Consider the following 23,245-nt stretch of genomic DNA (forward strand, 5'->3'; position numbering starts at 1 on the left):
CCTTGGTGGAGATTTAGCCACAGGGCAGAGCTAGAGAAATTCATAAGAAATGCACACAGATGATATTGAGTGCAATAAATACCTTCGTTGTCCTTGAGGGTGAAGTTGGGGTTGACAGGGACTCCGCTCGGCAACGAGAAGGAGAATCTCTGTCCGTTTGCAAAGTCATCCTTATCCACTGCAGTCATAGTCTGAATCACCTGTCGTGAATCAGAAAAGAACAAAAAGAGGAGCATATATCAATAACTAACTAATAATGAATCATGACCTTTCTTCATATGAGTGCAACATGTGTAAACCAAAAATGATGTATATTTCATCATCTGCTGCTCATTAGCTATACATTATGTTCATGCATAGCTTACAAAGGAACATCAAAAGTTCAGAGGTCAATACTCAACAATGATAACCACAAAACATTTGCAGTAAAATTATCCTTTCATATTGTCTGAGATTCCCATAGATTGGAAAGCTGCCGCGGTCATCGCCCTCTTCAAATGGGGAGACATTCTACACCCAAACTGCTACAGACCTATATCTATCCTATCCTGCCTTTCTAAGGTCTTCGTAAACCAAGTTAACAAACAGATTACCGACCATTTCGAATCCCACCATACCTTCTCCACTATGCAATCTGGTTTCAGAGCTGGTCTTGGGTGCATCTCAGCCACACTCAAAGTCCTAAACGATATCATAACCGCCATCGATAAGAGACATTACTGTGCAACCGTATTCATTGACCTGGCCAAGGCTTTCGACTCTGTCAATCACAACATTCTTATTGGCAGACTCAACTGCCGTGGATTCTCAAATGATTGCCTCGCCTAGTCCAACAACTACTTCTCTGATAGAGTTCAGAATGTCAAATCGGAGGGCCTGTTGTCCGGACCTCTGGCAGTCTCTATGGGGGTATCACATGGTTCAATTCTTGGACCGACTCTCTTCTCTGTATACATCAATGATGTCGCACTTTAATGCCATACAACTCGTGGCCTCCAACTGCTCTTAAATGCAAGTAAAACTAAATGCATGCTCTTCAACCGATCGCTGCCCGCACCTGCCCGCCCGTCCAGCATCACTACATCAGAACTCTGGACGGTTCTGAATATGTGGACAACTACAAATACCTAGGTGTCTGGTTAGACTGTAAACTCTCCCTCCAGACTCACATTAAACATCTCCAAAATTAAATCTAGAATCGGCTTAATATTTCGCAACAAAGCAACCTTCACTCATGCTGCCAAACATACCCTCATAAAACTGACCATCCTACCGATCCTCGACTTCGGCGATGTCATTTACAAAATAGCCTTCAACACTCTACTCATCAAATTTGATGCAGTCTATCACAGTGCCATCCATTTTGTCTCCAAAGCCCCATATACTACCCACCAGTGCGACCTGTACGCTCCGTTGGCTGGCCCTCGCTTCATACTCGTCGCCAAACCCTCTGGCTCTAGGTCATCTACAAGTGTCTGCTAGGTAAAGCCCTTCCTTATCTCAGCTCACTGGTCACCATAGCAGCACCCACCCGTAGCACATGCTCCAGCAGGTATATCTCACTGGTCACCCCCAAAGCCAATTCTTCCTTTGGCCGCCTCGCCTTACAGTTCTCTGCTGCCAACGACTGGAACGAACTACAAAAATCTCTAAAGCTGGAGACTTACCTTCCTCACTAGCTTTAAGCACCAGCTGTCAGAGCAGCTCACAGATCACTGCACTGTACATAGCTCATCTGTAAATAGCCCATCAAAGTACCTCATGCCCATATTGTATTTATGTATTTATCTTGCTCCTTTGCACCCCAGTATCTCTACTTGCACATTCATCTTCTGCACATTCTACCATTCCCGTGTTTAATTGCTATATTGTAATTACTTCGCCACCATGGCCTATTTATTGCCTTTACCTCTCTTATCCTACCTCATTTGCACATGCTGTATATAGATTTTTCTAGCAAACTCCCCCTCTCTCTTCCACACCCCTCTCTAGCAAACTTCCACCATAATTTGCAAATAAATTAATAAAAAATCCTACAATGTGATTTTCTGGATTTTCTTTTCTCATTTTGTCTGTCATAGTGTACCTATGATGTGTGTAATTAATAAGAATCTACAAAGAGCAAGTGTACCTATGATGAAAATTACAGGCCTCTCTCATCTTTTTAAGTGGGAGAACTTGCACAATTGGTGGCTGACTAAATACTTTTTTTGCATATACAGAAATCATGTGACAGATTGCACACAGGTGGACTTTATTAAACAAATGATGTGACTTCTGATGGTAATTGGTTAGATCTTATTTAAGGGCTTCATAGCAAAGGGGGTGATACATATACCACTTTTCCGTTTTATATTTTGTAGAATTTTTTGAAACAAGACATTTTTTTCATTTCACTTCACCAATTTGGACACATTTGTGTATATCCATTACATGAAATCCTACTAAAAATCTATTTAAGTTACAGGTTGTAATGCAACAAAATAGGAAAAACGCCAAGGGGGATGAATACTTTTGCAAGGCACTGTAAGTAGCACTTTCAATCAAACTCTCTAACAAAAGTAATAATCCCCGCCCCTCCCTAAATACAAAAAAACTAAAAGATGTAGTTATCTTATTTCATTCAAGTTTCTGTAGGAATGGTGACACAATCAAACCAATTTTTAAAGAAGTATTAGCTACATGGCTATATGGCAAACCACCATCTCCACTGGTCCACCCCTCCTTCACCTCCTCCCTGGAAGTGATTGTCCAAAATCTCTGCAGTATTCTTCATTTAAATTAATAAGAATCTACAAAGAGCAAATTGGAATGAGCTATGAGGCATTTTGAATGAGCAATCATTAACCCTCCCCTCTTTCTCACGCTGCTTGCTCCCCCTCTCTCTTTCACACCCCTCTCCTTGCCACTCCTCTCTCTCTTTCTCTCTGTCTGTCTACCTTGTTTCCTTTCTCTCTCTTCTTCCGCCCAATCTCTCTCTCTCTCTCTCTTTCTCTCTCTCCAATTCAAGGGGCTTTATTGGCATGGGAAACATGTGTTAACATTGCCAAAGCAAGTGAGGTAGATAATAAACAAAAATGAAATAAACAATAAAAATCTCTCTCTCTCTCTCTCTCTCTCTCTCTCTCTCTCTCTCTCTCTCTCTCTCTCTCTCTCTCTCTCTCTCTCTCTCTCTCTCTCTCTCTCTCTCTCTCTCTCTCTCTCTCTCTCTCTCTCATCCAAACTGCTGGGGGAAACACAAAGGTACACTGCATAATGCATGTAGTCAGGTCAAGGGAGTTGACTAGAGATAATCCATAGCTCTCAGCACCTTCTGTCTCGTGTGTGTGTATGTGTGTGCGCTACAGTTTATGCTCACCTGTCCTGGCCTTGAGCTCTCACACACAATGACCTCCTTGTCCTTGTTAATTTCAGGAGGGTTGTCGTTCACATCCAACACCTGCACAGTGACGGGGACATGGCTGAGGAGGCTAGGGTTGTCTAGAATAAAATACACACACACAAATGAATAACATTAATAAAGGAAAAAACTGATCCTAGGTCATCACTCATACTCTTTATGAAACACTTTATGAATATGGCTCCTGAATTAACAATAACACAAACTGATAAAGTGGTATGCAAGGGATCTGTTTTGCATTTTTTTTTTGTATCTTTAAAATCTTTTATATTTTTACAATTGACTTGGTGGTAGACAATTTGACAAGATAATCTAGGAGTAGGAGGAGACAATGTTTACGGTCACAAAGAAAAACATTTTCTTAATTTACAGGCTAAAGAACAACAGTAAGAACAATATATGTGTTATTTGAGTTACTTTAGCTTGCTGTGGGTGATGGATCATTTGGTCCCCATGCTTGCACAGGCGATTATTCAGCACATCAGACTAAGGGCCCAGTCTACCAAACCATGTGTGACTGTCTGTTCATGTGTAAAGGTACAACTCGCTCTGGCTGACAAATAACACTTCTGATGAATACGTTGCTAATGAATTCAAGGAACAATACATCCATTTACACAAATACATATTATGTATATTAAGTGCTCAATTTACTAAAATCTTACAATCTGGAGATTAAGCTGTATAGGTGTTATAAAGATTAATGTAGCTACATTTTGGTTACTTCCCAAATGGCACTGTAATACAAACCTACTCATTCAGGGGTTTTTACTATTTTCAACATTGTAGAATAATAGTGAAGACATCAAAACTTTGAAATAACACATATGGAATCATGTAGTAACCAATATATATTACATTTTAGATTCTTCAAAGTAGCCACCCTTTGCCTTGATGATGGTGGGAACCACACATGCGGAGATCATCCATTCACCTACACGGCGGTTGGAACGAAAAATCTCAAATTTGGACTCATCAGACGAAAGGATAGATTTCCACCGGTCTAATGACCATTACTTCTGTTTCTTGGCCCAAGCAACTCTGGGTCTTCCTTTCCTGTGACGGTCCTCATGAGAGCCAGTTTCATCATTGCGCTTAATGGTTTTTGCGATTGGTACTGTACATATTGTACTACTGTTGACCGGCACAACAGAGGGAATAGGGTGTAACTTCATTTGGGATGCAGACCTTTAAAAAATATGACATATTATTTTAATATGTCTGAATTATTCTTTCTGAAATTGTAAGTACATTGTCAAGCAACTAGTTACTGACATTATTTAAATTTACCATGATTTCTGTGTTAATATGGAGGAAGGAAAAATAATATTCTAGTGGTGTGCGGCTAAGCTGAAAATGTTTCCTCAATAGTGACACTACATTTGGCACAGAGGTAGATATTGTGTACCCTTAAATGTTAAAGATACAGTATGGAGCTTGGGACCCTGCGGGGCATAGCAGCCATTATAATAAAAAAATACTTAGCTCTACAGTGCTTTACAAAAGTATTCACCCCCCTTGGCATTTTTCCTATTTTGTTTCATTACAACCTGTAATTTAAATGGATTTGTATTTGTATTTCGTATAATAGACATACACAAAATAGTCCAAATTGTTCAAGTTGAATGAAAGAAAGAACTTGTAAAATATATATATATATCTAAAAAATTAAATTAAGTAGTGCGTGCTTAAGTATTCACCCTCTTTGTATTCACCCTAAATAATATCTGGTAAAACCAATTACCTTCATAAGTCACATCATTAGTTAAATAATGTCCACCTGTGTGCAATCTAAGTGTCACATGATCTGTCACATGATCTCAGTATATATATATATATATATATATATATATATACACCTGTTCTGAAAGGCCCCAGAGTCTGCAACACCACTAAGCAAGGCGCACCACCAAGCAAGGCGCACCACCAAGCAAGTGGCATCATGAATAAAAAATATTTTGCATCTTCAAAGTGGTAGGCATGTTGTGTAAATCTAATGATTCAAACCCCCAAAAAACCTATTTTATTTCCAGGTTGAAAGGCAACAAAATAGGAAAAATGCCAAGGCAAGCCACTGTGTAACCAAGTTGAGAGTCCATATTTCAGATGCAATTGGAACTGAGCTGACAGCCCATAGCATTCAAAAGTTAGAACTAAATGATGGCACCAGCGCCTATATCGCCCATAGGCCATCTTAGGTCGTACTGGTATGTCAGATCAACTCAATCGCCAATTTCTCAGTCTCCGAATATCACAGAAACAAATCACTTGAATAAATAACAGAAATGTTTTCATAACAAGTGGCTATGTTTGACATTGATTAAAATATCTGTTAAACATATGAAAAATATACAAAAACTTTGTTGTGTTAGAAATGTATGAATATTGTTTAGCTTATTTTGGGAAATTTAAACCATACATAAAGCAATCACAGGTGTTGATTGGGACAGCTAGCTAAGACAACAACGGGTAAAACAACAATAGCTAATCAGCTAAGACAACAAGAACAGGTAAAATAGCGATGAATGGGCAGAGAGGGTCAGTTAACTACACACAGGGCCTGAGTTCGAGGCTGGGGCCGACAGATAAACAAAATAAACAAAAATGGAGTACCGTGATTAATGAACAGTCCAGCAGGCATCAGCTATGTATTCAGGTGATCATAGGGTCCAGTGAACAGAAATAGATGACAGGGAAGCCGTTAGGTAGTCGTTACTACGTTAGCATGCGGGAGACACAGCGTTCATAAAGTTAGCAGGCCTGGGCTAGCAGAAGCGTCTTCACCGACGTCCGACAAGTGCCGGTTGAGGGCACATCAGACGGAATTACGTCGGCATACCAGTCGTGATGGATCGGCGGGGCTCCATGTCTACAAAGGGTCCAGGCCAATTGACAAAATAGGTATTGTAGCTGGAATAATTTTGTTTGCTAGCAGGTAGATGTGCCTGGCTCGAGGCTAACTGGTGCTAGCATCGGGACAATGGCGTTAGCCACTATAGCCACTCGGTAGCAGCTAGCTAGCTGCGATGATCCGCTGCAAAGGTCCAGAGCTTATGTTAGTGAAGAGTCCCGGAGGCATCAGCTGTTTAGCCAAGTGATCATAGGGTCCACTGAGCAGGCTGGGAGATGAGCCTGGCTCATGGCTAGCTTCGGGGCTGGGCCACCCAGTAGCAGCTAGCTAGCTGGAATTATCTGGAGTAATGGTCCAGAGCTTACGGCAGAAATCTGGTGATGTAGTGGAGAAAAGCAGTCTGGTATGCTCAGGGTTGATATCGCGCTGTGCATACTGGCTGTTATTATCCAGGGCAAAAACGGCTGGTGTCTGAGCCTAAGACCTTTAGCAGTGGATAACAGTGATTAAACAGCTAGTAGCTAATTAGCTGGTTAGCATCTGATCGCTATCTTCTGATGGATGTTCTAGCTATACGGTCTAAAAATAGTGGATCCGTATATCATTGGGTGAGGTGGTTTACTGGAAGGTATATCTAATTCAAAAATGGAAAAAGAGATTGATAAATATTGAAATATATACAAAACAAGACAAAAAAAATACAAAATGTACACGGAACAGCGACAAAACACGTCTGCACTGCTACGCCATCTTGGATTCAACTAGGGGGCACAGTGCGGGGGCACAGGTTAGTTGAGGTAAAAATGTACATGTAGCTAGAGTTATTAAAGTGACTATAAATAGATGACAACAACAGAGAGTAGCAGCGGTGTAATAGCAGGGGAGGGGAAGAGGGCGTGGGGCAATGCAAATAGTCTGGGTAGCCATTTGATAAGATGTTCAGGAGTTTTATGGCTTGGGGGCAGAAGCTGTTTAGAACACTTGGCGCTCCGGTACCGCTTGCCGTGCGATAGCAGGGAGAACAGTCTATGACTAGGGTAGCTGGAGTCTTTCACAATTTTAGGGCCTTCCTCTGCCACCGCCTGGTATAGAGGTCCTGGATGGCAGGAAGCTTAGCACCAGCGATGTACTGGGCCGTTCGCACTACCCTCTGTAGTGCCTTCAGGTCGGAGGCCGAGCAGTTGCCATACCAGGCAGTGATCCAACCAGTCAGGATGCTCATGATGTTGCAGTTGTAGAACCTTTTGAGGATCTGAGGACCCATGCCAAATCTTTTAGTTTCCTGAGGGGGAATAGGTTTTGTCGTGCCCTCTTCACGATTGTCTTGGTGTGCTTGGACCATGTTAGTTTGTTGGTGAACCTCTCAACCTGCTCCGCTGCAGCCCCATCGATGAGAATGGGGGCATGCTCGGTCCTCTTTTTCCTGTAGTCCACAATCATCTCCTTTGTCTTGATCACGTTGAGGGAGAGGTTGTTGTCCTGGAACCACACAACCATGTCTTTGACCCTCCCTAAAGGCTGTCTCATTGTTGTAAGTGATCACGCCTACCATTGGCAAACATAATGATGGTGTTGGAGTTGTGCCTGGCCATGCAGTCATGCGTGAACAGGGAGTACAGGAGGGGACTGAGCACGCACCCCTGAGGGGCCCCTGTGTTGGTGGATCAGCGTGGTGGATGTGTTGTTACCTACCCTTACTACCTGGGGTGGCCCGTCAGGAAGCCCAGGATCCAGTTGCAGAGGGAGGTGTTTAGTCCCAGGGTCCTTAGTTTATTGATGAGCTTTGAGCGCACTATGGTGTTGAATGCTGAGCTGTAGTCAATGAATAGCATTCTCACATAGGTGTTCCTTTTTTCCAGGTGGGAAAGGGCAGTCTGGACTGCCATAGAGATTGCATCATCTGTGGATCTGTTGGGGCGGTATGCAAATTGGAGTGAGTCTGGGGTTTCTGGGATAATGGTGTTGATGTGAGCCATGACCAGCCTTTCAAAGCACTTCATGGCAACAGATGTGAGTGCTACGGGTTGGTAGTCATTTAGGCAGGTTGTCTTAGTGGTCTTGGGCACAGGCACTATGGTGGTCTGCTTAAAACATGTTGGTATTACAGACTCAGACAGGGAGAGTTTGAAAATGTCAGTGAAGACACTTGCCAGTTGGTCAGCGCATGCTCGGAGTACACGTCCTGGTAATCCGTCTGGCCCTGCGGCATTGTGAATGTTGACCTGTTTTTAAGGTCTTACTCACATCAGCTGCGGAGAGCGTGATCACACAGTCGGAACCGATGGTACTTTTTAATTTTTTTTATTTCACCTTTATTTAACCTGGTAGGCTAGTTGAGAACAAGTTCTCATTTACAACTGCGACCTGGCCAAGATAAAGCAAAGCAGTTCGACAAAACACAATACATAGTTACACATGGAATAAACAAACATGCAGTCAATAATACAGTAGAAAGAGTCTATATGCAGTGTGTGCAAATGAGGTAAGATAAGGGAGGTAAGTCAATAAATAGGCCATGGTGGGGAAGTAATTACAAAATACCAATTAAACACTGGAGTGAATAGATGTGCAGAAGATGAATGTGCAAGTAGAGATACTGGGGTGCAAAGGAGCAAGATGAATCAATAAATACAGTATTGGGATGAGGTAGTTGGAGGGGCCATTTACAGATTACATGCAGGGCTTACGTGCAGGAGCAGTGATCTGTGAGCTCTGACAGCTGGTGCTTAAAGCTAGTGAGATATGAGTCTCCAGCTTCAGTGATTTTTGCAGTTCAGTGTGTTTGGCGACGAGTATGAAGCGAGGGCCAGCCAACGAGAGCATACAGGTCGCAGTGGTGGGAAGTATATGGGTCTTTGGTAACAAAACGGATGGCACTATGATAGACTGCATCCAATTTGTAGAGTAGAGTGTTGGAGGCTATTTTGTAGATGACATCGCCGAAGTCGAGGACCGGTACGATGGTCAGTTTTACGAGGGTATGCTTGGCAGCATGAGTGAAGGATGCTTTGTTGCGAAATAAGTAAAATAAATAATTTTGGATTGGAGATGTTTAATGAGTCTGGAAGGAGAGTTTACAGTCTATTCAGACACCTAGGTATTTGAGGTTGTCCACATATTGTAAGTAAGAACCGTCCAGAGTATTGATGCTGGATGGGCGGGCAGGTGCGGGCAGTGATCGTTTGAAGAGCATGCATTTAGTTTTACTTGCCTTTAAGAGGAGTTGGAGGCCTCGGAAGGAGAGTTGTATGGCATTTACGCTCGTCTGGAGGTTATTTAACACAGTGTCCAAAGAAGGACCAGAAGTATTCAGATCGGTGTCGTCTGCGTAGAGGTGGATCAGAGAATCACCAGCAGCAAGAGCGACATCATTGATGCCATACAGAGAAGAGAGTCGGCCCAAGAATTGAACCCTGTGGCACCCCCATAGAGACTACGAGAGGTCGGACAACAGGTCCTCCGATTTGACACACTGAACTGTTTCAGAGAAGTAGTTGGGAACCAGGCGAGGCAGTCATTTGAGAAACCAAGGCTGTTGAGTCTGCCGATAAGAATGTGGTGATTGACAGAGTCGAAAGCCTTGGCCAGGACGATGAATATGGCTGCACAGTAACGTTTATTGTCTCGTTTAGGACCTTGTACGTGGCTGAGGTGCATCTATGACCAGCTCTGAAACCAGATTGCATAGCGGAGAAGGTACGGTGGGATTCGAAATGGTCGGTGATCTGTTTATTAAATTGGCTTTCGAAGACCTTAGAAAAGCAGGGTAGGATAGATATAGGTCTGTAGCAGTTTGGGTCTAGAGTGTCTCCACCTTTGAAGAGGGGGATCATCGCGGCAGCTTTCCAATCTTTGGGAATCTCAGACGATACGAAAGAGAGGTTGAACAGGCTAGTGTTAGGGATTGCAACAGTGTTGGCACATAATTTTAGAAAGAGAGGGTCCAGATTGTCTAGCACGGCTGATTTGTATGGGTTCAGATTTTGCATCTCTTTCAGAACATCAGCTAACTGGATTTTTGGTGAAGGAGAAATGGGGGATGCTTAGATGAGTTGCTGTGGGGGGTGCAGGGCAGTTGACCTTGGTAGGGATAGCCAGGTGGAAAGCATGGCCAGCCATAGAAAAATGCTTATTGAAATTCTCAATTATACGGGATTTATCAGTGGTGACGTTTCCTAGGCTCAGTGCAGTGGGCAGCTGGGAGGAGGTGCTCTTATTCTCATGCATGTTTCAGTGTTATTTGCCTCGAAGCGACCATAGAATGACTTTAGTTTGTCTGTTAGGCTCGTGTCACTGGGTAGCTTTCGGCTGTGCTTCCCTTTGTTGTCTGCAAGCCCTGCCACATCCAACATTGTCATAGCCGGTGTAGTACGATTCGATCTTAGTCCTGTATTGACACTTTGTCTGTTTGATGGTTCGTCGGAGGGCATAGTGGGATTTCTTATAATCTTCTGGGTTAGAGTCCTTCTTCTTCAAAATGGCAGCAATACCCTTTAGCTCAGTGCGGATGTTGTCTGTAATCCATGGCTTCTGGTTGGTTATGTATGTACGGTAACTGTGGGGACGACGTCATCGATGCACTCATTGATGAAGCCAATGACTAAAATGGGGAACTCCTCAATGCCATCGGAGGAATCCTGGAACATATTCCAGTCTGTGCTAGCAAAACAGTCCTGAAGCCTAGCATCTGTTTCATCTGATCACTTTTTTATAGATTTAGTCACTGATGCTTCCTGCTTTAATTTCTGCTTGTAAGCAGGAATCAGGAGGATATAATTATGGTCAGATTTGCCAAATGGATGGTGAGAGAGATCAAGGTATGCGTCTCTGTGTGTGGAGAAAACGTGGTCCAGAGTTTTTTTCTCCTCTGGTTGCACATTTAACATGCTGATAGAAATTTGTTAAAACGGATTTAAGTTTCCCTAAATGAAAGTCCCCTGCTACAAGGAGCGCCGCCTCTGGGTGAGCGTTTTCTTGTTTGCTTATGGCGGGAATACAGCTCATTAAATTCTGTCTTAGTGCCAGCCTCTGACTGTAGTGGTATGTAAACAGTTACGAAAAATACAGACCAAGACTTTCTCGGTAGATAGTGTGGTCTACATCATATCATGAGGTACTCTACCTTAGGCGAGCAATAGCTCGAGACTTCCTTAGATACCGTGCACCAGCTGTTATTTACAAAAATACATAGTCTTACCGCCCCTTGTCTTACATAGTCTAGACGCCACTGTTCTATCCTGCCGGTGCAGTGTATAACCAGCCAGCTGTATGTTGTTGATAATATTGATAATGTCGTCGTTCAGCCACAACTCCGTGAAGCATAAGGTATTACAGTTTTTAATGTCCCGTTGGTAGTTTAATCTTCCTCGTATGTTATCTATTGTATTGTCCAAAGATTGCACATTTGCTAGCAGAATGGAAGGATGTGGGGGTTTATTCGATCCCTACTAATTCTTAGAAGGCAGCCCGCCCTCCGGCCCCGTTTTCTCCGCCTCCTCTTCAGACAAATCACGGGGATCTGGGCCTGTTCCCAAGAAAGCAGTATATTGTTTACATTATCTAGCTTAAGTGGTGCAGTTAGTACGATATGCGGGTTGAAAATTATAGTATGGAATATACTGTATGTAAAAATGAATCCCTTTCAATATTCATAGTAGCATGAAGAGCTCTTATATATCTTGAAATGTATATCATGACGTTTATATGAGATGTACAATCTCAATTATATACAATACAACTCAAGTGGAAATTATAGCGAGAGTTATGTCTATTCCATCCAAATTCCAAATAACATCAGTTATAATGGGTTACTAGCTTCATCCGACACCTACTTAACCAGCAGTAAGACTGAAGTGCTAATTCTGTGCAGGAGATATAAACAAATTGAAAGCATTTTCAAATGTCATTTTTGCAACTCTCATGGAGCAATTTTGCAACTATTAATGACCCATGCATAATGATACACTTTTAAAGGCAAATATATTATGGAAATTAAACAACAGTAAATATGTTCAATAAAATGTGCTATGAATAAACTGTTAAAAGCCTTTGAACATCCGCCAAACACACTCTCTATATAGTCATGCTTTAGTTTTCAGAACAACATTTTGGAAACGCCAACAACAATTACATAACCAGAATAGTAGTGTTTTAATATAAGTTATAAAACACAATAACATATCATTTTGATCACCATTAAATATTAATACGACAGTCATTAAAGGATCATGTGTTTGTGTCCCAAATAGCATAATTTGTCAGATTCTCTGTAATAATGGTATGAGAATAATAATAATGCAAGTGGTTTCTTGCGTCAAACAACACAACATTTTCAGTCACCTCCTTATCTGAAGGACAAGTGGATAAACAGGTTAATGTCAAGCCCTGCATGCTTGATGTCAAGCCCTGCAAGTCTGATGGAATGTAGGTCTACATTGAACACCACACATTGGCTGCTACTGTAGGCTGAATGATACAACAGCTATTTCCATGATAAAATGTTATGGGATATTGTTTTTGATGAAAATATACATTGATTGACACTTCACTAACCTCACCTATACCAGTGTGGTGTTAATAACTCCTGCTAAACCTCTACAGATTTTATATTTCATGCTTGAGGATATGCACACACACACACACACACACACACACACACACACACACACACACACACACACACACACACACACACACACACACACACACACACACACACACACACACACACACACACACTGCTGCAGTATGAATGGAAACCTTGGGTACCTACCAACCTCCGAAGCTATCACAGTGATGTTATGCCATGGCATGTCCTCCCGGTCCAGACTCTGGGTAGTCTTTATAACGCCGCTGTCCATGTCGATGTTGAAATACTTATCGCTGTGCTCACTGTGGTCGATGAAATACCTATTTTGAGAAAGGAGGCTTACATGAATACTGCATTTGCACAGTCTAAGAAACATTTCAATCAGACCTGAGGAAATGGGAAATTCATCACAATGCAAAAATTAATTACCCTTGAAGGGTTGATGTCAAACATATCATTGTGTGCCATGGAGTCTACGGTCAACAGTGCAAAGGGTTTGTTTCAGACACTACAGTGCTTGCATCCCAATGGCACCCTATTCCGTATATACAGTACCTTGGAAAAGTATTCACTCCCCTTGGCGTTTTTCCTATTTTGTTTCATTACAAACTGTAATTTCAATGTATTTTTATTTGGATTTCATGTCATAGACTTACACAAAATAGTCCAAATTGGTGAAGTGTGTAAGGGTTGTCGTCGGGAAAAAGGGAGGAGGACCAAAGCGCAGCGTGTTAAGTGTTCATGATGATTTTAATTAAAGAAAGCACTGAACACTGAATCAAAACAATAAATGATGACTTGAATTTACAAAAACCGAAACAGTACCGTGTGGCCCAAACACTCACACGGAAACAAAGACCCACAAACCAAAAGTGAAACCCAGGCTACCTAAGTATGATTCTCAATCAGAGACAACTAACGACACCTGCCTCTGATTGAGAACCATACTAGGCCGAACACAAAAACCAACATAGAAAAACAAACAGACCTCCCACCCCAACTCACGCCCTGACCATACTAAAACAAAGAATAAAATAACAGAACTATGGTCAGAACGTGACAGTACCTCCCAAAAGATGCGGACTCCGACCGCAAAACCTGAACCTATAGGGGAGGGTCTGGGTGGACGTCTGTCCGCGGTGGCGGCTTTGGCGCGGGACGTGGACCCCACTTCACCACAGTTTTTGTCCGCCTCCTCAACCGCCCCCATGGCCTCTTACGAGCGGCGACCCTCGCCGCCTACATCGGACTGGGGACCCTCGCCACGGGTCCCGAATGGACAGGAGATTCCGGCAGCATAGGACAGGAGGGAGACTCCGGCAGCGCCGGACAGGCAGGAGACTCCGGCAGTGCCGGACAGGTGAGAGACTCCGGCAGCTCCGGAGTGAAGGGCGATTCTGGCATCGCCTGGCTGACTGACGGCTCTGGCAGCTCCTGGTTGACTGACGACTCTGGCAGCTCCTGGCTGACGGACGGCTCTGGCAGCTCCTGGCTGGCTGACGGCTCTGGCAGCTCCTGGCTGGCTGACTGCTCTGGAGGCTCCTGGCTGACTGGTGGCTCTGGCAGCTCCTGGCTGGCTGACGGCTCTGGCAGCTCCTGGCTGGCTGACTGCTCTGGAGGCTCCTGGCTGACTGGTGGCTCTGGCGGCTCCTGGCTGACTGACGGCTCTGGCGGCTCCTGGCTGACTGGCGGCTCTGGCGGCTCCTGGCTGACTGGCGGCTCTGGCGGCTCCTGGCTGACTGGTGGATCTGGTGGCTCCTGGCTGACTGGTGGCTCTGGGGGCTCAGGACAGACGGGAGACTCTGGTGGCTCAGGACAGACGGGAGCCTCTGGCGGCTCAGGACAGACGGGAGCCTCTGGCGGCTCAGGACAAACGGGAGACTCTGGCGGCTCAGGACAGACAAGAGACTCTGGCGGCTCAGGACAGACGGGAGACTCTGGCGGCTCAGGACAAGATGGGAGACTGACAGCGCTGGGCAGGAGGAAGGCTCTGGCAGCGCTGGAAAGGCGGGAGCACCTGTAGGGAGAAGATGGAGAGACAGCCTGGTGCGGGGGGCTGCCACCGGAGGGCTGGCGCATGGAGGTGGCACCGGATAGACCGGACCGTGCAGGCGCACTGGAGCTCTTGAGCACCGAGCCTGCCCAACCTTACCTGGTTGAATGCTCCCCGTAGCCAGGTCAGTGCGGCGAGGTGGAATAGCCCGCACTGGGCTGTGCTGGTGAACCGGGGACACCACCATGTACGCCGGCCCGAGGCGTACATGGCGCACTGATACGCACTGGAGACCAGATGCGTAGAGCTGGCTTCATGGCACCTGGCTCGATGCCCAGTCTAGCCCGGCAGATACGAGGAGCTGGAATGTACCGCACTGGGCTATGCACACACACCGGGGATACCGTGCGCTCCACCGCATAACACGGTGCCTGCCCGGTCCATCTCGCTCCCCGGTAAGCATGGGAAGTTGGTGCAGGTCTCTGACCTGCCTTCGCCACACTCCCCGTGTGCCACCCCCCAACACATTTTTGGGGCTGCCTCTCGGGCTTCCTTGCCAGCCGTGTTCCCTCGTATCACTGGCTCCTCTCTCCGGCTGCCTCTGCCTTCCTAGCTGCCTCCACCTGTTCCCATGGGAGGCGATCCCTTCCAGCCAGGATCTCCTCCCATGTGTAGCAACCCTTGCCGTCCAAAATGTCCTCACATGTCCAGGAGTCCTGACATCGCTGCTGCTGCCAGTTACCACGCTGCTTGGTCCTTTGTGGTGGGTGTTTCCGTGTGAGTGTTTGGGCCACACAGTGCTGTTTCGGTTTTTGTTTTGTTCACATCGTTTATTGTTTTGTATTTCAGTGTTCAGTTAATTTCAATTAAATATCATCATGAACACTTACCACGCTGCGCTTTGGTCCGATCCTTCTTCCACCTCTGAATGCCGTTACAAAGTGTAATTAAAAATTACTTTAAAAAAAAATGATACAAAATAAAAAAACAGAGAAGTGGTTTGTGCATATTTATTCACCCCCTGTGCTATGAAGCCCCTAAATAATATCTGGTGCAACCAATTACCTTCATAAGTCACATAATTAGTTAAATAATGTCCACCTGTATGCAATCTAAGTGTCACATGATCTGTCACATGATCTCAGTGTTTACATACACCTGTTCTGAAAGGCCCCAGAGTCTGCAACACCACTAAGCAAGGGGCACCACCAAGCAAGCAGCACTATGAAGACCAAGGAGCTCTCCAAACAGGTCAGGGACAAAGTTGTGGAGAAGTACAGATCAGCGGAGATTGGAGTATCTGTCCATAGGACCACTTTAAGCCGTACACTCCACAGGGCTGGGCTTTAGGAAAGAGTGTCCAGAAAAAAAGCCATTGCTTGAATAAAACAATAAGCAAACACGTTTGGTGTTCACCAAAAGGCATGTGGGAGACTCCACAAACATATGAAAGAAGGTACTCTGCTCAGATGAGACTAAAATGGAGCTTTTAGGCCATCAAGGAAAACGTTATGTCTGGTAAAATCCCAACACCTTGCATTACCCCGAGAACACCATCCCCACAGTGAAGCATGGTGGTGGCAGAATCATGCTTTGGGGAAACAAGGGGAAACATTAAAATGTCTTGGAATGGCCTAGTTAAAGCTCAGACCTGAATCCACTTGAGAATCTATCGTATGACTTAAAGATTGCTGTACACCAGCGGAACCCATCCAACTTGAAGGGGCTGGAGCAGTTTTGCCTTGAAGAATGGGCAAAAACCCAGTGGTTAGATGTGCCAAGCTTATAGAGACATACCCCAAGAGACTTGCAGCTATAATTGTTGCAAAAAGGTGGATCTACAAAGTATTGTTTTTGCAGGGGGTGAATAGTTATGCATGCTCAAGTTTTTTTGTTTGTTGTCTTATTTCTTGTTTGTGTCACAATTTTAAAAAAATGCATCTTCAAGGTGGTAGGCATGTTGTTTAAATCAAATGATACAAACCCCCCAAAAATCGATTTTAATTCCAGGTTGTAAGGCAACAGAATAGGAAAAATGCCAAGGGGGGTGAATACTTTCACAAGGCACTGTAAAGTAGCACTTTCAATTTGACCAAAGTAGTGGACTATATAGGGAATAGGGTGCCATTTGGGATTCAGTCAGTCAGTAAATGGGTTCAGGGCACTAATCAGGGCACTAATGTTGAAGACTCACTGAAATTGGTTAACAGCAATTATCCAGGGCTCTTTAAAGAGAGGAATGTTTTGTGTAATAATGTTTTGATGTGTGATAGTAACATTGTATTAATGGTCATCCACCGGTTCTCCACAATCATTAAAATGCATCAAAAGATGTCTTGAACAGAGAACAAGAACTTTGTTCATATATGTTTATGTTCCTTACAAGACTGTTATTATGTATGAAATGAACACCGAATGTGTGGTTGGTAATTTATCTTTTCATTTCCATTTGCACCACTAATTCAGTAATGGTTCTCAGTAATAATATATGTTGGCCATTTTCTATTGTCAAACATTCACTAATGACCTATGCTCCTTGTAGGAGACAAGTGTTTAGGTCAAGTGAGTCAAGCATAGAGCTTTATAAAAAAATATGTTAGTACTATGAAAGAAGACCATCTACAGTGCCCTACAAGTATGACTCAGGTTATTAAATGTCTCACTTTCAGAGGGACATGAAACTGTCAGACCAAACAAGACTACTGGCCTTGTTTCCTTGTATATCAAAGGAACATAGCTAAAACATGAGGCAAAAACAACATCAGCGATCATAGAGAAAGAGACTGCTATCTGCCCCTACTGCATTTTGACACATGCCATCCGTCAACCGCCAACACAGGGAATATTCTTCTGTGGCATTGTTGTTTTTTCTATATTTTATTTTTCCCAGTTCAAATGGATGTCCTCCAAACATTTCCCATTTTCTCTTTCTGTCTGGTGGAGAACAGTGAGAGAGCAGTAAGACTGGATGAGGGGGAGGTATCCCACCAAGACCCTTTCATATGTAGATTTCCTTTTTGTTTACCACAAATCCCTTTAAAATATCTTAAGATTCTTATGTTGAATCAACCATTCTTATTATTTATTTTTAGACTGTCTGTGCCTCTATCTCTCCTTGAAAATGTATTATAGATACATATTTCTTCATTAAGGGGCAGAGCTTGTCTTTTGCAGATATGGTGGAAAGAGATATGGGCACAATAACACGTGAAGGGACTGAGGTTCAGTGCTTAATGCAGTTGAAGAATTCCCTAAGCCCCATATGTACAGCATGGTGGTTCACCAAACCAAGATCTTGTATCATGTAATAGGGACTATTTGATTGCAATCTACTGGTGTATGGGTAATATATCTGATATGAGTTTATGACACAACTCCCTCTTCATTTCTTGAAAAGGGGAAAATTAATTAAAGGTTTTTAGAGGCTGAATGGCCTTAAGCTTTAGGACATGATAGTGGGTGTAGAGGCAGTTTTTTTTTTTTTTTTGGGGGGGGATGATTATAATGTCTTAGGGGCACCTGAATAGATGTATATGTATGTAAACAGTAGTATTAACTGTACAATATTTGTGCATGATGTCTGTACATATACAGTATATAGTATCTCGTAAAACATAACAGAGTACACACGGTATATGTTAGCAGATCCTGTACTATCCAGGATGCGGATGCAGTGCACTGGTCAAATGTAGTCCACTATATAATGGGGTGTCATTTGGGATGCTAAAAGAGAATAGATTGGCTCCAAGCTCTTACCTGACATGACTGTTTTTGCTGTCTGGATCCCTGGCAGTTACAGCCCCCACCTCTCTACCAATCCGAGCGTTTTCATAAACATCCATGATGTAATAGTCCATAGAGAATACAGGCGGTTCGTCCACATCTCCCACAGTGATCTTTAGGGTGGCAGTATCTTTGAAAGGACCAAGGTAGGAAAAAAGAGGCTCCAAGTGGCTATTCACTCCCTCAATTTGAAGGGTGTAGGTCTTCTTCCTCTCGTAGTTCAGTGGCTGTGTGTCCAGGAAAAAGGCACCAGGAAAAAATGCAGGATTAGGAACAGACTTCATTCCACTTGTGTACCATGTAATTACAATGCAAGTAGCCTATTAAAGTACTATATAAAATGTTAATATATTTTTTTTACAAAAATATTAACAGCATTATTACACAGGAATAGAGCATCTACTCTCTTCTCCCAAAGTGTGCACTGTGGATTTTTACAATGGTGGAAACTTCCTCCAACCAATCCTTACACCAATGCTATGTTGTTATATCGTTAAAGGTGAGTGTGCAAGTGCAAATGGTTGAACATCTTCCTTATAGTGATTCAACAGGATCTTAAAGGATTGGTGCGCTATTTTTAACCAAATCTCTATTTTGTATGAAAATAGCATGTTATAGAAGGGTCGAGACACTTTTTTAGCGACACATTTCCATGTGTGCGCATGTGCGCGCTTTCCATTGTGGTGATACGAGTAACGAGAAAGCACGTGCATGTTCGCACACGGAAATGTTTTGTTCGAGTCCAACAAAATGAAACAGAACGTTACAGATAGAGTTCGGAATTACACAATTTCATATGTACAACATCTAAAGACCTGCATTGTGGGTGGGGTAAGTTTCTCAAAAGTCCTTTAAGCACAAAATCATAACATATCTTACAAATTAAAACAGATAAACAAATACAGATATATTCGTTTTGCTGTTTTAATTTGTATATATATATCACATGAAATGGATGATGTTGTACACAATTGTGCACAATTTTTGGGGACCCGTTTTGGCTTGTGAGCGCTACTTTCAAAACTACTGGCTAAAATCATACAAAACCTTAATACTCTGTTGTTTACCTTCTTGAGGCTGATGATTCCCTCCCTGGTGTCCCTGTCAGTGTTGATGGAGAACATGGCTGCTCCTTCTGAGTTGATGATGCTGTACTTGATCTCTGCATTGACTCCAAGGTCCTCGTCATTGGCTTTTATCTTCCCCACTGGCTTGCCAACCTGGGCCGACTCAGGGACGTACAGTTGGTAATTTTCTGTTGATCATGAGCATAACAATACAGCCATTTAGAAAAGGCTTAACATCACTAGTTGGTGACATATTTTGGGCTGATTGTCCAAATGATTATGTTTTTTAGCTGTGTCACCCTGAAACGACTTCACAGATGCTCCTTGAATTGCTACTTAATGCCCTTTTGAAATCATGTCGGAATGCTTGACTCAACATTTAGACCTGAAATGTGTCTGAGGGTACTTTAATAGTTTTGACTTTAACAAGATTAGGATAGAAAACACTCTAAAATTTCCAAAACTGTTAAAATGTTGTCTGTGAGTATAACAGAACTGAAATTGCAGGTGAAAACCTGAGGAAAATTAAACCAGGAAGTGGCTTCTATTTTGAAAGCTCCATGTTCCATAGCCTGCCTTCGCTCCATTTAAAGGGATATCAACCAGATTCCTTTTCCTATGGCTTCCCCGTGGTGTGAAGAGTCTTTAGACATAGTTTCAGGCTTTTATTATGAAAAATGAGTGAGCAAGATCACATCGCGTCATTGTATGGCTGGGTGCCAGCAGCGTTTTGTATGCACAACAGCTTGGTGCAGCCATTTTCTCTCTCTCTACTATTGAAAAAGCTACATTCCCTGTTGATATATTATTGATTATATATTGTAAAAATGTTCAGATGTTCAGTGTTACAGCAATATAACATTAAAATGTTCAAGCTATTTTTTGTTGGTGTTGCCTGCATGGCATTTGATGAGGTCCATTTTGAGACCAAAGTTCATATTAATATTTGATTATTATTACATGATAGGATAGATAAAAAATGCATTAAAATCATGATTCATAATTGGTGCGATTTTAGTCAATGCTATGCTCATCTAAATAATGTCTGTTGCACATCTGTTATATATTAAAGATGGAGCCTACTGACAGTCAATTAAAGCTGATGAGTTTCTATATTGAAGCTCTATCTATGTGAGTGAGGAGGAGTATATCATGATTCTTCTATAGATAGATGAGAACACTCCATTTATAATTGGCCTACTAAAAATACTCTCAAAAGGATCTCATGCCAGTCACGAAAAGAGTCTCTGAGAAGCACTGCTGTTTATCAATCAAAGTAATTAGTATTTAGCGGAAATAGATAGCAGATGTCTTAGATACCGTTAAGCCTTGAAATCCAAGTGATATGGAGTAACTGGGCCCCGCAAATGGTGGGAAACATTGCAGATATAAATTATACAAATAGTCTGATGTGATTCCTTATTCCAGATGTGAGAGAGGCATGTTTGTTTTATTTCTCTCTGAATGTTACACACCGTTTTGCCTGCTGAATGCAGCCATGGTATCTATACTCACTTTGCGGGAACTTGGGAGGGTTGTCGTTGACGTCGGTGAGGGTGATGTTGATAGTGGTGGATCCAGAAAGTCCTCCAACTGATCCTGCCATGTCTTTGGCTTGAATGACTACAGCATAGTGTTCTCTCGCCTCCCGGTCCATGTTGGCTAAGGCAGTCCTGATGACTCCTGGACGCGGAGAAAATAATATAAGAATAGCAATGTTACTACTGTACTGTATGAATACCAATGTTACTATTGTACTATTCGGCTAAGGCCACACAGTTTAGAACTGAAGCCATCCTGGACAGGGGGAGAAGAATAGCGAAGTACCTCTGTTACCAATGAATACCAATGTTTCTACTGTATTGCATGGCTAATTGATGACTCCTGGACAGGAGGAGAAGAATAGAGGAATTAAAATGTTACTATGGATATCTATGTTAGTACAGTGTTAAATACCAATGTCAGTACTTTGACTACCAATGTTTTTTCTTTATGAATAGAGATTCTTAGAGTCACTTGACTTGAATAAATCAAAGGATGAATTCTTGAGATTAATATGGTATTCCTCTTGTTATTTGGGTAAGGGTGACAATGGAAAAAACAGAAGCAGTAATAGAGCTTATAGGCCGATGACCTTAGGCTCTTTACTTAACAGTAACTAATAATGCAAGGTTGGAAAATACAGGCAACTGCCAAACTAATGGAAACACTTGAGTAAATGAGGGAGCCAACGTACAGTATATTGAAAGCAGCTGCTCCCACACAGGTGTGGTTCCTGAGTTAATTAAACAATAAAAATCCCCTCATGCTTCGGGTGATGTAAAAAATGCTGGGCAAGCCATTATTTTGGCCATTATTTTTGCTTTCATGGCTATGCCGCCATAAAATGACCATGCCTGCATCCACAGGGCACGGGTGGTTTGAATGGTTTGATGAGCATAAAAACAAGGTAAACCATATGCCATGGCCGTCTTAGTCACCAGATCACAACCCAAATTAACACTTATGGGAGATTCTGGAGCAGCTCCTGAGACAGCATTTCCCACCACCATCAACAACAAAAAAACAAGTTATGGATTTTATTGTGGAATAAATCTCTCACATTCCTCCAATAGAGTTCCAGTGTAGCATCTATGTCAAGGTGCATTGAAGCTGTTCTGACTCGTGATGGCCAAACACCCTATTCCTTGTAGATTCGGAGGGGAGAAAGTTGTGGTGTATAAGTTATTAAAGCAATGTGCCATTACTGTCTAGGCCAGAATTTGGATTCTCACAAGAGTCTTGTGAGAAATAATCGTTCAGTTTGACAGTTTAAATAAAAGATGCATAACATAAAAATAGGCTGCTCCAACATCCTTTCGATCTTGATTGTCCAAATGTTTCATTGCCAAGGTTAGCCTTTCTACACTTTCCAATATATTTCAAATGACTATGCAACCTTGGTAAGGCAGAGAATGCAGCCTTCCCCAAAGAACCCATTCAATCATGTTTATCACTATAATAATGCAGGATATAGCTCCATGTACTTTCTACTAGGGTTAAACAGATATTCTGAATCAATGCATAGTACAGTACTGTACATATATATAGTACAAAAGAAAGTTCATGTCACTGTCCAAATTGTGTAAATTACCCAGTGCTCAATCCAATGTAATAGATTCCATGCCTTTTGAAGCTAGTACTGATATTTCATTCCCACACATTGTAAAGTAAAGAATATACACACTCTGGTAATGATTAGTATGTGTGTGAGGGGATTGAAGTGCCTCACTGTCTCGCCCCTCTGTACACTGAAACCAGATCAAGGACTGGGATTTAATATATGTTGCCTGTTACTTCAGTTCTCAGTCTCAATCTCACTCACTCTCTGTCTCCCAGAGGCAAAACACCTTGAGCAACTGGTGAACTTGTATTCTTGTGAACCTTTGTGTGAACTGACTCTAACAGCAATCTACAGAAAACAGCAGGGTCTCGGCTGTGATGTCTATAATATAGAATATAATAATGACATAGTAGTTGGTATAGTCGGTTGCTGTGATAAAAAAAAATGAGTACACACACA

At 42.7% G+C, this 23,245-nt stretch overlaps 1 protein-coding gene across 1 annotated transcript in view; it reads right to left on the reverse strand.

Moving 5' to 3' along the window:
• Positions 1-23,245, reverse strand: part of LOC112228032 (cadherin-18-like) — a 234,694-nt gene that overhangs the window by 23,221 nt on the left and 188,228 nt on the right. Inside the window, exons 5-10 of the mRNA XM_024393153.2 lie at positions 21,199-21,366; positions 19,684-19,871; positions 18,590-18,843; positions 13,024-13,160; positions 3,359-3,480; positions 83-200 (exon numbers count right to left, since the gene is read on the reverse strand). Of these exons, the coding sequence (XP_024248921.1) occupies positions 83-200; positions 3,359-3,480; positions 13,024-13,160; positions 18,590-18,843; positions 19,684-19,871; positions 21,199-21,366 (987 nt within the window). The remainder of the gene's footprint in view (positions 1-82; positions 201-3,358; positions 3,481-13,023; positions 13,161-18,589; positions 18,844-19,683; positions 19,872-21,198; positions 21,367-23,245) is intronic.

This window comes from Oncorhynchus tshawytscha, linkage group LG29, assembly GCF_018296145.1.
Source record: "Oncorhynchus tshawytscha isolate Ot180627B linkage group LG29, Otsh_v2.0, whole genome shotgun sequence".
NCBI classification, from domain to species: Eukaryota; Metazoa; Chordata; class Actinopteri; order Salmoniformes; family Salmonidae; genus Oncorhynchus; species Oncorhynchus tshawytscha.